Below are 18,035 nucleotides of genomic sequence, written 5' to 3' on the forward strand. Positions count from 1 at the left end.
TTTAATAATCATTTATCTTTGCATTTTATTTTCTCAAGCCAGATCAACAATGATGAACTACATTAAGCATAAAAACCCCCCAAAACAAACAGCTGAAATTATTATTTGACAGAAAAGCAGTGACGCTCCATAATGAAGGTGGTTATGATGATGAGCGGTTTATATTTGGAAGTGGAAGTGTTAAGAGCATCAGCTTTAGTTAGTATGATAAGTTCCTCTACCGTGTTAGTACCGACAGCTGACGTCTCCGTTGTGTTTGTGTTAGCGGTTATGACCTCTGACTCTGTTGGTCTTACCCTGAAGGGGCTGTTGGGCACACTGACCCCTCCCCAGGTCACAGCCAGCGTGTGCTTGATGGCGGAGGTCGGCGTGTACGAGCAGGAATAGACGTTATCACCTTTGCTCTTCACCTTCACATCGATGGGGACGCCATCTGCATCCTGGGAAAATTAACCAATTCAAATGCAACATGGGTGAAAGTTCAACTCGCATTCAGCGCACACTTATTAGCTGATGATGCTCGACCAAACCTGTGCTATGATTTTCAGGGGTCCGTTTCCGGCGTCTTTGGCCTCGACGGTGAACTCAGCAGGCTTGTTTATGATACAGCCGGACTTCTCCAGTCCCGGTCCATACGCCCTGACCTATAAACAAGTCCAGAACAAAACGTTTTCCCAGTGGTCACACCTGATAACCTAATAAATGCACGTGTCAAAGTACTTTATTTAGGGTGGTTGCTGGTTTTTGTTTGCACTATTTGTAATAATTAATATTAATAATAATAAAAAATAATTTTTTTTGCATTTTATTTTTTGATTTCTGAATTAGGATTTTTGCACTTTTGCAGTAACAGAAAAAAAACAATAGATAAATTGAAATAAAAAATAAATCTAACAAATAAAAGCAATTGAATTAGATTGAATAACTGATTATGTAGCAAAAAATATTTTTAAAACACAGTGATTTTGCTCACCCTGCTAATCTTATCCTATTTCTTTTTTTAAATGTTGGTATATGATGCAAAGTTTTTATATTATTTAAATATATAAAGCACAAAAGGCTTATATATTAAAAGCTTTTGTTTTACAAAATAAATATATATAATAAATATAAATATATATATTTATAAATATACATACATTTTAATTTTTGGTATATGATTGAGGCAATCTATGAAGACTGAAAAACTAAAAATAAATAAATATTACAATTAAAAATTAAATTAAAATTAAACATTTACACAAAAATTACAATAATGTGGACCCATTGAGATTATTATAACTTCACAGTTAATGCAATGCAATTTTAAAAATATTATTGAAATTGTGGCAATAAGTACTTTAATCTATTCAGATTTTTTTTTATTAAATTAAAAACCACAAATCACTAATAATATTATTATTATTATTATTATTATTATCAAAAAAACCATCAGAAACATAAAAACGGGACAACAATAATGAGAATTTAGTGTGCAAAATGTGCTTAATTGTCATGAAAATAATGTCATTCGTTTTTAAATATTGGTATATGAAAAAAAAAAAAATTATATATAGAGTATATGAGTTTTTTTTCCACAGCATTTACCTGGTTGGGGTTGTTTGCTTTGTTATCAGGGACGATGTAGGCCATGAAGGGACTGTCTTCAATGTCTTCATCATCACACATGACATGGACTGCGTACTCGCCCGATTCAGTGGGCCAGTACCTCACGTTACACGACCCGTCATTCTGATCTTCACACTCGATCCGGGCCTGAGACGGACCCTCAATGGCGAAGCCTACAGAAAGGAAAGTATTTAGATTCTAGGCTGGAAAAACAGGTTGGGGACTCTTGAGCTACATGTCTAAGCTGATCCGATGTGGCAAAAAGCTCCTGTAACCTCACCGAGCACTCCGACTTCAGTCCCGATAGATTCAGCCACAAAGTCTGCAGACTTGCCCACAACGCCTCCCTCCAGACCCGGTCCCCACGCACGGATCTTCTGGGGTCCGGCTTCATTGCTCACCTGAACCTCGAAAGGGCTGAACACAAGAAAACGCCATATACGTTTAGTGAGTTCATGTCCAGACAAGACTTCAACCCAAAATCAAAGGAAAAAATAATTTTGCATAATGAAAATAATCATATTGTCGGATCATTAAGATTAAGATTTAAATTTTCTTTACGTGATACAAATCTTTTGTGATGCAAATTATTAATATTTAAATAGTGGCAATAGAATCTATGCACTAGATTAAAAAAAAATAAAAATAAAAAATAATGAGAACCTGAGAATAATTATTGCAATGCAATCTTTAAAAAAAAAAAAAAAAAAAAAAAAAAAAAATGTATATTTCAATTGTGGAATAAGATAAGAATTATATATTAAAAAATAAAATAAAATAAAAATTAAAAGAAAATTAAAACTATTGCAATGCAATTTTTAAAACAAAAAAAAAATATATATTTCAATTGTGGCAATGTGTAATAAGATAATTATATAAAAAAAATAAAAACAATTAATGCAATGCAATTAAAAACATGCGAATAATTAGAGAAAAAAAAAAAAAAAAAAACAAGATTCATTATAAAATGTGTGTCTCAATGGTCCTAAAATAAGCTTTATTGTCTTTATGCAAAATCAAAAATTTTTTTAATGTTTTTTATTTTTTTTAATGTTCTCTTCTTATTTTGAGGTGAAATCAGGTCTGAAAGACTACTATTAAAGATCAGCACAGTTTAAATCCCAAAATGCCCATTCTGTGTTTTATATAAGCATAAAGCTAAACACCTTATGTAAACAAATGTGTGTTAACCTGACAGCTTTAGCAGCACATACAGCACCGGCCGCTCTAGTTTGTGAGAATGTTCCATTTCAGATACGACCACACGTCATAAATCTGCGCTCTGACTCGGTGTTACCGGAAACCTCCCATCAAAAAGAGTTTGTGTTAATAGAAGTAACCACAGCAGGGCGAATATTGAACTTTAATAGGGGTCATGGCTCGGTTTCCCCTCCGTGTTTGAGTGTGAGGCTGAGGTCCAGGTGAACAGGAGGGTGATTGTGTTAATTCGAGCCCGTCTCTTTCACTCAGCCATTTCGTCTCCTGCAGAGCAGTGATCTGATTGGCTGACACTCCGGCATGCATGTGATCACCAGAAAGCGTCAGTCTGCACGTTAATATCGGTCCGCCGCCTCAGACCACACACTGCACAGTCTTATAAAACCTTGAAATGCAAAAAAACATCTAAAAAAGGTGCATTTTTAGTGCTGCAGCAGCTGCTTTATAAAAAACAAGCACGTTTTCACGCTGAGCGAAAACAAATCCTACTGAAAATGCAGCTGTCATTTCCATTCCACAGTCTGTTAATAAGATGTTTACTCTATATAATCCACATTCATCAGCTGGCTCATGAATGTGATTGAACATCTACATGCATTAACGCACGCGACGGCCGTTTCCTGGTGGTCCAGGGTGACGCTGCATTTCCAGACCTCTGACAAACACTCACACAGGAGAGTATGTCGTCATGCTGCTTTCCAAGACGTCTTTCAACCCTTCCAGAGCCGAGGGTTACACACTAATGAGTCTTCCTGGCAGTGGACATGACCTACATATCAGACTAGTGTTGGGCAGCATGACCAAAAAGAATTCTGGAAGAATTATCATACAAATATCTATTTCAATATAAACATTTCTATTTAGCTTTAATTTATTCTTTTTTTTAGTTTTAATAAATTTAAATGGAAGCTCATCTCTACCAGGGAATAAGATAAATGTAACTGCCACTTAAGTTCTCAGAATTCTCTGAATTGCAACTTGACTCCTCGGAATTGCGATACGACTTCGTTGATTTTTTGGAATTGCAACTTGAATTTCTCGGAATTCTCGGAATTGCGACTTGAATTTCTCGGAATTCTCGGAATTGCGACTTGACTTCTACTTCTCGGAATTCTCGGAATTGCAATCTGACTTTTCGGAATTGCAACTTGACTTCTCGGAATTTGCGTCTCGACTTCTCGGAATTCTGTCAATTCTCGGAATGGCAACTTCTACTTGTCTGCTCGGAATTACGACTTGACTTCTACTCGGAATTCTCGGAATTGCAATCTGACTTCTCGGAATTGCAACTTGACTTCTCGGAATTGCGACTCGACTTCTCGGAATTCTGTCAATTCTCGGAATGGCAACTTCTACTTGTCTGCTCGGAATTGCGACTTGACTTCTACTCCTCAGAATTCTCGGAATTGCAATTTGACTTCTCGGAATTGCGACTTGACTTCTCGGAATTCTGTCAATTCTCGGAATGGCTACTTCTACTTGTCTGCTCGGAATGGCTACTGCTACTTTGCTCGGAATGGCAACTGCTACTTGTCTGCTCGGAATTGCAACTGCTACTTGACTTCTCGGAATTGCTACTTGACTTCTCGGAATTGCTACTTGACTTCTCGGAATTGCTACTTGACTTCTCGGAATTGCTACTTGACTTCTCGGAATTGCTACTTGACTTCTCGGAATTGCTACTTGACTTCTCGGAATTGCTACTTGACTTCTCGGAATTGCTACTTGACTTCTCGGAATTGCTACTTGACTTCTCGGAATTGCTACTTGACTTCTCGGAATTGCTACTTGACTTCTCGGAATTGCTACTTGACTTCTCGGAATTGCTACTTGACTTCTCGGAATTGCTACTTGACTTCTCGGAATTGCTACTTGACTTCTCGGAATTGCTACTTGACTTCTCGGAATTGCTACTTGACTTCTCGGAATTGCTACTTGACTTCTCGGAATTGCTACTTGACTTCTCGGAATTGCTACTTGACTTCTCGGAATTGCTACTTGACTTCTCGGAATTGCTACTTGACTTCTCGGAATTGCTACTTGACTTCTCGGAATTGCTACTTGACTTCTCGGAATTGCTACTTGACTTCTCGGAATTGCTACTTGACTTCTCGGAATTGCTACTTGACTTCTCGGAATTGCTACTTGACTTCTCGGAATTGCTACTTGACTTCTCGGAATTGCTACTTGACTTCTCGGAATTGCTACTTGACTTCTCGGAATTGCTACTTGACTTCTCGGAATTGCTACTTGACTTCTCGGAATTGCTACTTGACTTCTCGGAATTGCTACTTGACTTCTCGGAATTGCTACTTGACTTCTCGGAATTGCTACTTGACTTCTCGGAATTGCTACTTGACTTCTCGGAATTGCTACTTGACTTCTCGGAATTGCTACTTGACTTCTCGGAATTGCTACTTGACTTCTCGGAATTGCTACTTGACTTCTCGGAATTGCTACTTGACTTCTCGGAATTGCTACTTGACTTCTCGGAATTGCTACTTGACTTCTCGGAATTGCTACTTGACTTCTCGGAATTGCTACTTGACTTCTCGGAATTGCTACTTGACTTCTCGGAATTGCTACTTGACTTCTCGGAATTGCTACTTGACTTCTCGGAATTGCTACTTGACTTCTCGGAATTGCTACTTGACTTCTCGGAATTGCTACTTGACTTCTCGGAATTGCTACTTGACTTCTCGGAATTGCTACTTGACTTCTCGGAATTGCTACTTGACTTCTCGGAATTGCTACTTGACTTCTCGGAATTGCTACTTGACTTCTCGGAATTGCTACTTGACTTCTCGGAATTGCTACTTGACTTCTCGGAATTGCTACTTGACTTCTCGGAATTGCTACTTGACTTCTCGGAATTGCTACTTGACTTCTCGGAATTGCTACTTGACTTCTCGGAATTGCTACTTGACTTCTCGGAATTGCTACTTGACTTCTCGGAATTCTCAGAATTACGACATGACTTCTACTTGACTTGTCGGAATTGCTATTTGAATTCTCCTTGACTTCTTGGAATTTTCAGAATTTCGACTTCTCGGAATTTTCGTAATTGCACAACTGCCAGTTTTATCTCACAATTCTGAAAAAAAGGCAGAACTGTGAGATAAAGTGTCACAATTGCCTGTTTGTTTGTTTTTTTTTACTCCATGGAGGAAACAAGCTTCCATAATTTTAGTACTAACTTTAGCTGAAATAAAACAAGTTGAAGGCAACATTTATCATTTTAATTTTTTTTTTTTAGATTTTCATCTAATATTTAGATATTATTTTATTTCAGCTTTATTCCAATTAACAAAAACATTTTAATAGTTTTAGGCAACAATAACACTTTTTGCCCTTACATTATACCTACTTTTCATAACCCAGTGAATTAAATACTATTCAAATGAACAGTCATGTAGTATATACTTCATCATAGTCTTACATCATATTCTACATTAAACCCTTTCAGATGTACAAACAAGCCTTTTGCAATCAGACACATTCCCTGATGATCCTTAAATGGAACAATTTGAATACAATAAATCCAATCTTTATTTAAATCACAGAACATGCACAAACTATCTACAACATGGTCTGTTCTGACTTAGACCAAACAGACACATTTATCCCAACCCTCATTTGTTTATATACGCCTTTGTCTTTATACCTAAACAATCCTGATCAGATTTATCCGGTTGGCAGCTCTGAATAACACTGATGCAACGAGACACATCTGGAGCTGATCCGTTTCAACCTGTACAACACGATTGGTAGCGCTAGATTTCTCTGACCTCAGTGGTCTCGAATGTGATGTCGCTCTGGCATTAAATGTAAAAGCTGTGATTGGTTCAGGAGATGCTCACCTCTTGGGAATGTGCTGCCCGGCCCAGGTAATGATGACGGTGTATTTTCCAGGTGTGTGTGGATAGTATTCATATGCGTAAACACCATCTGAGATGTCCTTCTGTTTTACAGGTTCCTCTTGACCTTCTGAAAGAGAGGAAAAAAAAAAAAAAAAAAAAAAACCCACACATTAAAAACATCAAACACAAACTATTAGAGAAGAATAAGAAGGATCAGGAAGTTAAAATCCCCTGCATTCTCTCCATAGACACTTTAATATAAATTATTGACTGAAGATTATGAAGATGAATAGTAGCCGTGTACAGGATCGCATTTGCTCAAAGCCCCTTCGAGTCCAGTGCAAATTCCAGAGATAAAGTTGTGTCATGTAAGTTATAGTCGGGGTCAGTGAACCATCTGTGACCCGGTCGGGTCATTAATCACAGTCAGTGGAGCTGACGTTTGACCTGCTGATGTGAATTGATGTGGGTAGCTGGTGAAGAGTCTGGGAAACCCTCCCTGCTCACTCTAAATACACAATCAGCATGGAAAAATTGCCATGGTGCTAACATGTTAATTTATTACTAAAGATTAATGGAGCAGGAGACATCGGGAAGTTTCTTAAAGAGAGGATAATTGAGGGTTTTAAAAGTTTTGTGAAACGGTCAAGAGAGTGTCTGTAAGAGAGATTGACTCCTTTATTCTGCTCTTTGGTTACTGTACTTACTGGGTCCTTTGACAGTGACCTTTAGATCTCCACTTCCAGCGTTACGAGTGTCCACCTTAAAATCCGCCACCTGCCGTGTTCGCACACCTCTGGGCTGCAGGCCTCGTCCGGTGGCGCGACACGCACCGGGAACAGACGCTGAAACACACAAACACACAGAATACGTGATGACAAGCCACTGATTTATTAAACATTAAAGCGAAATTATTAATGTGCAAAAATCAAATAAGTAATATCAATCTATATAATATATACTTTATGTATCTATATTTCTGTATATGAGTACTTCTTGTAGTATAATTATATATATATATATATATATATATATATATATATATATATATATATATATATATATATATATATATATATATATATATATATATATATATATATATATATATATATATATATATATATATATATATATATATATATATATATATATATATATATATATATATATATATATATATATCACACATACATACACACACACACATATACACACATACATACACACACACACATATACACGTATATACATATATACACATGCATGCATGTGTATATATGCACATGCACATCTCTTTAAAATCTTCCTACGGGAAACAAATTTCCCTAATTTAAGAATGCAGTTCAAGAAAAACAACCTCTTGGCATGTCTGTATATTTTAAATATGACGTGGCATAATGAGCTTGAATCAACCAAAACCCTCCAAAAGCCGTCCCTCAAATGTCTTCTAGTAGCCTGCAGAGCTGCTGTTTTTTATCTCAAGCTCCATGAAATGAAAAATCCCTCTGCGTAATACCAGACATACAATTAAACACTCCATTATTACCCTACCATTATACAATATGAAGTCCTGTAATGTTTCCAGAACACCAGAATAGTGTCCACAGAGAGCGAGCCAAAACCCACATTCAGTGTAATAGCATCTTATACCGAGAGACTCCACGGCAATGAGGTCGATCCCCGTTCTGCTCTCTCATTAGCTTCAGATGTGAGTCAGGGTGGAGCTGGACAGCGAGTGCCATTGAGACACAAAGCTTCATTCACCCTGAGCTTAAAACACTGGCCCCAAATATAGACTTACAGTATGATGATGTTAAATCCTAAACTCTAAAAATACATCCTGTCAGGAGCACAAACCTAAATAGCTGTTTGAACATTGGAAGAACAGTTCCAGCTGCAGAGGATATGCAACTATTTTAATGCATGTTATTAATTTAATTCTATTTCCAGCCTTTTTCCCATCTTTATTCATAGTAGAGTTTTTAGGATTCGAACACTGTTTCGACCTATGATTCAGCATTTTGTGTGCACAAAACGGATTTATGAAGCTCTTTAATTTGCTCGTGAAATAACATCTTGTGCTGTAATAGTAAAAATATCTGTTCAAACGCATAAGCTGTGTTCCTGTGGGCCTCGTTTTGTTTACGGTAGTTCACGTGTTCTGGGTCCTGAGGTCATACGCATCAAAACCTGCCCACTACAATTGCTTTAAAAAACAAAAATGATCAACAGAATCCTATGGGAACACAAACTACTGGCCTTATAAAACCACACAACCATGAAGCACAAAAAACATGCACATAAGACATGATGACATGATGACTAGTGTGGCATTCGTTTTAAAGCAGAAGAAGAAATCATCCAATCCACATCACAGGATTCAACAATGCTTTCACTGTTCGGTTTTGAACAGCAACATTAAACAAATTGCAAAAACAAGCCTGTGAAATCAGCATGATAGCATTTAAATAACTGTAGAGGAAAATCAATTAAAGTCAACAGTTGTGTTAAAGCAGAACTGCTGCAACATTACCTGCTTTGGAAAAGCGGTTTCAGGGAAAAGGAATTTGGTGTTTTACAAGGTTTAACGCGTTTAGTGACGCACAGATCCACTAGTCCACATCGCATTCATGTGCAAGCACGCAGAAAATAGACAAACTGTAGCAGGGCCTGTACAGAAAATACAGTTTCTTGTTGTACCTTCAGAAATCTATGGAAGCTTGTTTTCACCACTAAATTAAAAAAAAAAAAAAAAAAAAAAAATCAAAAAGTAATTGTGACTTTTTCTCAGAATTGCAAGTTATAAAGTCAGAAATGAGAGATTCTGACTTTTTTCTCGCCACTGCAAGTTTTTAATCACGCAATTCCGACTTTATATCTAGCAATTCGGACTTCCTAACTCGCAATTCGGACTTTCTAACACAATTCGGACTTTCTAACTCGCAATTCCTACTTTATATCTAGCAATTTGGACTTCCTAACTCGCAATTCGGACTTTCTCTCGCGCAATTCTGACTTTATAACTCATTTCTGACTTTCTAACACAATTCGGACTTTCTAACTCGCAATTCCTACTTTTAACTCGCAATTCGGACTTTCTCTCTCACAATTCTGACTTTATATCACACAATTCTGACTTTATATCACACAATTCTGACTTTCTAACACATTTCTGACTTTCTAACTCACAATTCCGACTTTCTAACTCACAATTCCGACTTTCTAACTCACAATTCCGACTTTCTAACTCACAATTCCGACTTTCTAACTCACAATTCGGACTTTCTAACTAGCAATTCGGACTTCCTAACTAGCAATTCGGACTTTCTCTCGCGCAATTCTGACTTTATAACTCATTTCTGACTTTCTAACACAATTTGGACTTTCTAACTCACAATTCCGACTCTCTAACTCACAATTCCGACTTTCTAACTCACAATTCCGACTTTCTAACTCACAATTCCGACTTTCTAACTCGCTATTCCGACTTTCTAACTCGCTATTCCGACTTTCTAACTCGCTATTCCGACTTTCTAACTCGCTATTCCGACTTTCTAACTCGCTATTCCGACTTTATATCTAGCAATTCCGACTTCCTAACTCGCAATTCGGACTTTCTAACTCACAATTCGGACTTTCTCTCTCACAATTCTGACTTTATAACACATTTCTGACTTTCTAACTCGCAATTTGGACTTTATATCTAGCAATTTGGACTTTCTCTCTTGCAATTCTGACTTTATATCACACAATTCTGACTTTATAACATTTCTGACTTTCTAACACAATTCGGACTTCCTAACTCGCAATTCTGACTTTATATCACACAATTCGGACTTTCTAACTCGCAATTCGGACTTTATATCACGCAATTCTGACTATAAGAGAATTGTGAGAAAAAGTCGCAATTACCTTTTTTATTTCATGGCGGAAACAAGCTTCCATAGAAATTCTGAGACTGAAGCTCACAGTTCTCAAGCATTGAACACAAACACCAATCTAACAGTCTTAGGACAAAAAAAAAAAAATGGAAATGAAGGGGTGGAAATTAAACTTGACCTTAAATGGCACAACGGGTCCGTTTTAAAGAAGCTGGCGGCATCACACACACCACAAACGAGTGTGCTGGTGAACTGTGGCTATTTTACACACATTTTATAGTGTGTGTAAAATCCCTGCAGAACCCCATAACTACATGCAATTACCAGAGCCTCTCCTTCAGCAATAACACAACCGTATGAGGCAATGCACACGTCTGAGACCCTAAAACACAGCACTAATTCATTTAACTTTACAATTATAACCAGCACAGTGCATTGTTTAATGAAAAACACTAATAAACTATTCCATTTCCTTCTCCAACAGTACGTTTAACCAACTGCATGTTCGGGTACAGTACCTGGGCCGATATTGACGGTGAAGGGGCTTTTAGGGATGGCGATGCCTCCGAATGTAATGTTGATGACGTGAGGACCAGCCTGCATTGGTTTGTAGGTGCAACGGAAGACGCTTTCACCCTTGTCTTCCATGATGGCCTCCACAGTGTTCTTATTACCCAGAGGGTCTTTAATGACGGCCGTCACTTCACCCACTCCAGCACCTGAATAACACAGAATAGAGCGGCTTTAAGACTTATTTTCTTTAAGAAAACGATCCCATAATCAAGTCAGAAATGCCAAACCTGCAGTGTAGATGTCAAAGTATGTGGGTTTGTTGGCAACGTTGCCCAACGGCTCCAATCCGGGTCCTTTAGCTGTGACTTTAGTGGGGTCTCCCTGGGCTTTGTCCACATTCACCTCAAACGGGCTCTTTGGGATTTGCTGTCCAGCGAAAAGCACAGTGACCTGAGGATTGCACACATACAAAAAAAGTGAGTCAATATTTCACAGAAAAATTAATGGTAACAGAGTCGCCCTGTTTTTATACGTAATAAACTGATTGTTTTTACACATATGCGCCTATTATGAAACATGCAAATGTGTTGTACAGGGCGACAGCATGGGGGGAAAAAAAAAAAAAAAAAAAAAAAAAAAAAAAAAAAAATCAACAGTTTGGACAAAAAACAATAGATCAATGATTCTCAAACTGACTTAAAATTAAAAAAAAAAATCTTTTGGTCACCAAGGCTGCATTTAATTGATTAAAATACAGCAAAATGAGTAATAATGTGCGATATTATTCCAATGTAAACTGTTTTCTATGTGGATATATTGTAAAATGTAATTCCTGTGATGCAAAGCTGAATTTTCAGCATCATTACTCCAGGCTTCAGTGTCACATGATCCTTCAGAAATCATTCTAATATGCTGATTTGCTGCTCAAGAAACATTTCTGACTATTATTAATGTTGAAAACAGTTGTGCTGCATATCTTTGTTGAAACATTGACATTATTTTCAGGATTCTTGGATGAATTTAAACTTCAATGAACAATGAATTTAAACTTTAAATCTGACTTTGCATGTATATATATTCATGCATTTACATATTAAGTTAAAAAAAAAGAGAATTTTGAGTAGTAAATAAAAACAAACAAAAAAAAAAAACTGGAAAAAGCACGAGACCTCCAAATATTCAGTGTGTTTACATGGAGTCTCATAATGCGATTATAGTGGGATTTAGGCAATATTGTGAATAACTTAACCTCATCTAAATGCAATACTTCGATTAAAGTAATTCGATTAAGCTCATAATCATAGTAAGCATAACCGCATTAAACTAGGTGGTGTATGCCGACTTTAATCACAACTCGCACAACTTCATGAATGAACTCTGTTGTGAAGAGAGAACTTTAGAATAATGTCACAATCACTAAACTCTGTCAACACAACTGGCTGCGCAGTCTCTGCTCCGTATCCTCATCTAGACGGTGCGACGGAAGCGCATGCAAATCCGGCATTGCGATGTTCATCACGGCGCCAAATAATATCCAGCACATCCATAAAAATGTATTTTGAATTTGATGCAAGTAGATTTAAACAATGGCCTTTAACATGCATACTGTATGCCTATCTGAGTGTGGTATAACCATACTTATTAGCGAATAGAGTAATGAAAATTGCATGTAAACTGGAGTGAAAAATAAACATCTTACTGCGATTAAGGCCTTACTCTGATTATGAGAAGTGATTGCATTATTGGTGCACATGTAAATGTAAACAACAGGGGCCTTGGAGTCAAAAAGCTTGAGAACCACTGCTGTGAATTGGGTGTTTCATCCTGACCTTGTGCAGTCCCATGACCTGAGGGACGTAGGTCACGCTGTAGGTCTTTTTGCCTTCATTGAGCACAGGTTTGACTTCCTCTCTGAGGCCCTCTGGGTCTTCAACATAGACCATGACCTGCCCTTGACCGGCGCTGAAGGTGTCCACCGTGAACACGGCCGGACGCATCACACGATTACCAGTCGGCTCGATACCTGCAAACACACAGTGAGCAAACAAAACAGAAATTCATTCAGGGCTATGCAGAGTTAAGGCCCAAAGGACGATAACTATAAAGATAAAGATCTAAAAAAAGTTCTATATCAGTGTCAGTGTTTCTGAACTCCCTGAATCACCTCCATTGAGTTTTCTTCCGGGAACAAACACGTCACAATATCCTCATTTAAATAATTCATATGCAGAATAAAGGGGCGGGGCCTGGTTGAGTTAGTTAGTAGTGCATTGAAACTGGCGGTTATGGTAAGGGGCGGGACATTTCCCAAACATGCTCAAAGCGCTTGACCAATCACAACACACCACTCCAGCCGACCAATCAGAGCACACTGTGCTTTTCAGAAGGCGGGGCTTCATAGAGACAGGAACTAAACTGAGTGTTACTGACAGACTGGGAAGAGAGGAGCTGCAACAATGGAGAATATGAGGAAAATAATGAATATTCAAGCATGAAAACCTGTTCTAGTAGAGCACAAAAACTCAAATATTAGAAATCATCAGATGTTGGTCAGAAATCACAGTGGTCAACAACCACAAACTTTCAAAAGTGAAAATGTAATGATCTAAAAATACTCCTTTTAGTTTATAGTTTGAGGCAAACCACATAAAACCCTACAAACACACGGCCCGCTGAGCTCATAAAATACATTATTTCCAAACAGTGATTCAATTTACCACTGAAATCAAAAGTTCTCGTGTGATTTAGGAAACAAGGGCGACTGTGTCGCATTTTAAATCGGTTCTTTTATTTGTAGTGCTTTCAGAAAGGACATAATCACTTAATGGAGAAATAACATAAATGTGACATTTTCATTCTCTGCTGTAAATTATATGGTGGTTCAAAAACAGAGGTGAAGATTTCCCAAGACCGCAGACGGCGCAACCAAAACCTTGTGGTTAACTTTAGTAAACATGGTCACGGAAAATTTGTAGAGGTCACCTCTGGTGTGAGAATCATAACTCTTAAACTCATTAGACACCGTTTTTACAGCTTAAGCCAAATTTACAACAGGTAAAGAGGCACATTTCCATTCCATACATCAATCCTGCACAAAACCTGACAGATCTGTGCCTTGTTCACACGGTACTAAAGCATATGACCGAACTCAAGATTAACAGAAAAGAGGAGACATCAAAGATCAAATGTTTATCATAAAAACAATCTCTTCACGCTACAATAATGATACTGTGATGCATCAAGTATCTGAGAAAGTCTCTGACCGTGACACTTGCTTCTGCTGTCGATACTTTCAAATCTGACAAGGTTCATGAGAATTACAATAACCTGAAACTCTGGTATGACAATGATCTGCATTTGTCTGGTTGCTAAAACATATCTATGTGTTTATCGTAGATAACGCTAGATGTTTCTATGTAAACATGAACACGAGAGACGAGGACTCACCTGGGCCGTATGCGCGCGCCTTCTTGGGGTTGAGTTTGGGTTTGAGAGGGGCTCCGGGCTTCAGTTTGGCTTTCGGGAACTGTGACAAATATGTCATAACTGACTGCTCGTCCACACTGGGGTCAATGATCTCCTCTGGAGCGATAACCTGGAACGACAAAAAGTGTTGAAGGGGAAGTGCATGTGCCAAAAAAAAAAAAAAAACACTTTCTCCTGGTTTGATGTAAGCGAGACTAGTAGGTCGATTCCCGAAGAGTGAAAACACTGTTTATAACAACAGCTGGCTTGAGGTTTGGGGGGGAAAATGATGTAGGAATTACTAGTTAATTTCACAAATAATTACAGAGTGCAAATTCTTTCAAAGAACCATCAATGAACACATTAAATTAAAGGGTTAGTTCACCAAAAAATGCAAATTCTGTCAATTACTCACCCTCATGTCGTTCAAAACACATTAGATTTTCATTCTCTTTGGAACACATTTTTAATGAAATCAGATTTCTGTCCCTCCATTGAGATTATGCACAAAAATATTTGAAGGGTGAATTAACTGAATTAACCTGTATCATACACCCGGTGCAACGTGGCGGCAGGCGCGACGCAAGTGTTTTTTGCTAGTTTCAGGGTGTTTTCACACCTTTGTTTTGTTCCGAAACAGAGACAAAATTTGTTACAATGTTGCATTTTCTTCTTGGTTCGGTTTGCTTTCACACGGCAACATTCAAAGTGTACCAAAATGTGTTTATGCAAGTCACATGAGTACAACTGTTCTCTTATTGGTCGGAGTTTTCTCCGCATCACTCATCAGTGAAAAACATGCACATGCTACTGAAGTTGATCAGTGACACACATGCATGTTTGCTGAGGAGTGATTGAGGTGTGGTGAGTATCATATTAACTTTGAAGCAAACAGAGCAGCTGTTACTGATGCACACCTCACACAAGTCCCTTATTCTTATCTCAGGATGATATTGAGCTGTTAGCATGAACGGAGGAAAAGAACATGGCATATTTACCAATCACACCCTTCACGGTACTGGTAACACGCATTGCAACAGATTTGTGACTGCTTCATGCTGATTAACCCTCTGGAGTCTGAGGCTGATTTGGGGCTTGGAGAAGTTTTGACATGCCCTGACATTTGTGCTTTTTTCAGTTGATCAAACATATAAATGACAAAAGCGTCATTACACTGTATTCAGCACAAACTAGGTTACAATAATATGTGAGGAACATGTATGTACATGTTTGTATTTTTGAAGGAATAATGTTTATGCGTGGTTATTGAAAAAACAAAAAACTTAAGTCACTGAAATAAGGCCAAAAAAAGTATATTAAATCTGTGTTCACAAGACTTTTGGGTATTAGAGGTTGTAGACTAGAGTTTTTGCTTCAGAATTATGTAAAAATTATGCTGCCTGCTCCTTCATATAAAACAATATATTGATTTAGTTTTTGTAAGACACTTTTTGTCAAGAAACGCAGTATGCGTGGAGGCGTGAATCTGCATGAATAATGGGCCATTTACACCTGAGAAGACAAAAGAATCACATAATAATGACCTGAAATTACTTGCATATTAATGAGGCCTTTCAGTCAGGTAGGCTGTGAAAAAAACCCCTCTGTAATAATGTCTCAGCTCATCATAAACAGCAATACTGTGAAATATTATTACAATTTAAAATAATGGTATTCTATTATATTCTTTAAAATAAAATGTATTTCTGTGATGCAAAGTGTCTGAACAATTATGTTACCTCTATGGCATTTCATATAGGCTTTTAGCTTAAAAGCATGCACATTTGGAGAAATATTGATGGATTCTTATATATTTATGTCAATTTTCTATACTGAGAAGTAATATTTATTGTCATCACTATGAGTGCTGGATACTGTGTTTTCAATTCATACTTGCAGCCGGAGGGCGCTCTCTGTGCACATTTAGGCCACAAATTCATATAAAGAAGAAAAGGAACTAGGAACTAACGGCATGTCTTCTAGAGATCGCTAACCATGGCTTTAACATCCAAATAAACACTTTTCAAGACAATAAATACACGATTGAGACGATGAATGCATGTATTGCCTCTGAATTGCGTCGCCGCATTAGCGGGTAATGAGCTGAATCACAGACTTCTGACATGGCTCTCTTTTCATACAGATTAAATAAACACAGAATGTTTGTTTTCGATTTGACTTGCACGATTTAAAACCTGACATTTCAACGTTTCTTTAGACGTAAGTGTCATTTTTTTTGTCATTAGTATTCATAAGTTACAGTTCATTTTCTGAGAACTATCAGATTGGACTTCGTTCAGAGGGAGAGGAGAGATCACGCATCATGTTAGTTTTCTTTATTTTACAAAAAGCACAACATTGTGTTTTTACTCTGAGTGTACACAAATAAAAGAAGACATTCTATAGTTTCAAGTGATATATTACTTATGTCTCTATGACAAGAAATGACGGAGTATTTTAAGTCTGTTTTGCTGCAATGTGAAAAAAATCCTGCAAAACGCGCCGGCGCGTTTTCAGACCTCAGGGAGTTAAACAATCTCATCCTGATGCACACGGGGTCAAAGGTCACGGGCTCACCTGTGGAATTCCCAGCCAATCATCTGCGAGCTGCATGGCCTCCGTGGCGTTTTCCACTGGCTTCTCTGAATCCCAGATCTCCCAGTCAGGACACAGGCCTTAAAAAAAAACAAGGATAATGAATTTAAAACTCCTGAACCAAGTAACAATAGTCAGCCTCAGCAAATACCACTAATCATGCAATAAAAGTACTTAACGTGAAAAGTTTTTGCATAATTATCTAATAAAACAAGAAAACATGCACTAAAAAGGTCCTCCTGAGCTGAATTACAAATAAGAAAACAATGTTGTAAACAGAAACTGGACGTATTCACAGATGTGTTTTGGGGATCTAGATAAACACAGATCAAACGCACACAGCTGTCCAATAAACAACAAATTAAACGCATTGCATACTAACACCTTTCCTGTTATCTAGAATGTTACAAGCTCCGAAACCTCACCTGGAGCGCAGCTGTCCACCAGAGCACCCAGAGCCCTCCCGTTCCTCCAGTCCTGACTGAAGTTAGTGATGGGAAGGTCAGGCACTTTGTTCTGGATCCAGCCGAGCAATCTCTGCTTGGGCGTCTGTTTCTTGGCTTCATCGTCGTCTTCGTCCTCCCAGACGGGCATAGAGATGGAGTAGTGCAGAATGAGGGTCCATACTAGACCAAGGATCAACTTCAGGTTCCCGTCCACAATCGCTTTGCTGTCTGTTGAGAGATAGAAAGGAGATTAAATGAATGGTTAAATTTTAATACTACTGTGAATAAATAAGTACAGAAATAATTCAAAAGTACAAAAAATAAAAAAAACATAGATGGTAAATGAAACAAATCAGTTGCAAATAAACAAATAACTAATAAAACAATTTAAAAAAAAGAAATAAAACAAGTGACTCAAAACACAAACAAAACAATAAAACAACCAA

General features: G+C 37.7%; 1 protein-coding gene across 1 annotated transcript in view; it reads right to left on the bottom strand.

Annotated features, from left to right (window-relative positions):
• LOC125256713 (filamin-B) overlaps window positions 1–18,035 on the bottom strand; it is a 90,048-nt gene that overhangs the window by 35,785 nt on the left and 36,228 nt on the right. The window contains exons 2-13 of the mRNA XM_048172913.1: window positions 17,569–17,817; window positions 17,126–17,223; window positions 14,531–14,678; window positions 12,913–13,106; window positions 11,371–11,533; window positions 11,089–11,289; window positions 7,394–7,531; window positions 6,687–6,813; window positions 1,889–2,025; window positions 1,588–1,781; window positions 531–644; window positions 297–440 (exon numbers count right to left, since the gene is read on the bottom strand). Coding sequence (XP_048028870.1) covers window positions 297–440; window positions 531–644; window positions 1,588–1,781; window positions 1,889–2,025; window positions 6,687–6,813; window positions 7,394–7,531; window positions 11,089–11,289; window positions 11,371–11,533; window positions 12,913–13,106; window positions 14,531–14,678; window positions 17,126–17,223; window positions 17,569–17,817 — 1,907 coding nt within the window. The remainder of the gene's footprint in view (window positions 1–296; window positions 441–530; window positions 645–1,587; window positions 1,782–1,888; window positions 2,026–6,686; window positions 6,814–7,393; window positions 7,532–11,088; window positions 11,290–11,370; window positions 11,534–12,912; window positions 13,107–14,530; window positions 14,679–17,125; window positions 17,224–17,568; window positions 17,818–18,035) is intronic.

The sequence above is a fragment of the Megalobrama amblycephala genome, linkage group LG21, assembly GCF_018812025.1.
Source record: "Megalobrama amblycephala isolate DHTTF-2021 linkage group LG21, ASM1881202v1, whole genome shotgun sequence".
NCBI classification, from domain to species: Eukaryota; Metazoa; Chordata; class Actinopteri; order Cypriniformes; family Xenocyprididae; genus Megalobrama; species Megalobrama amblycephala.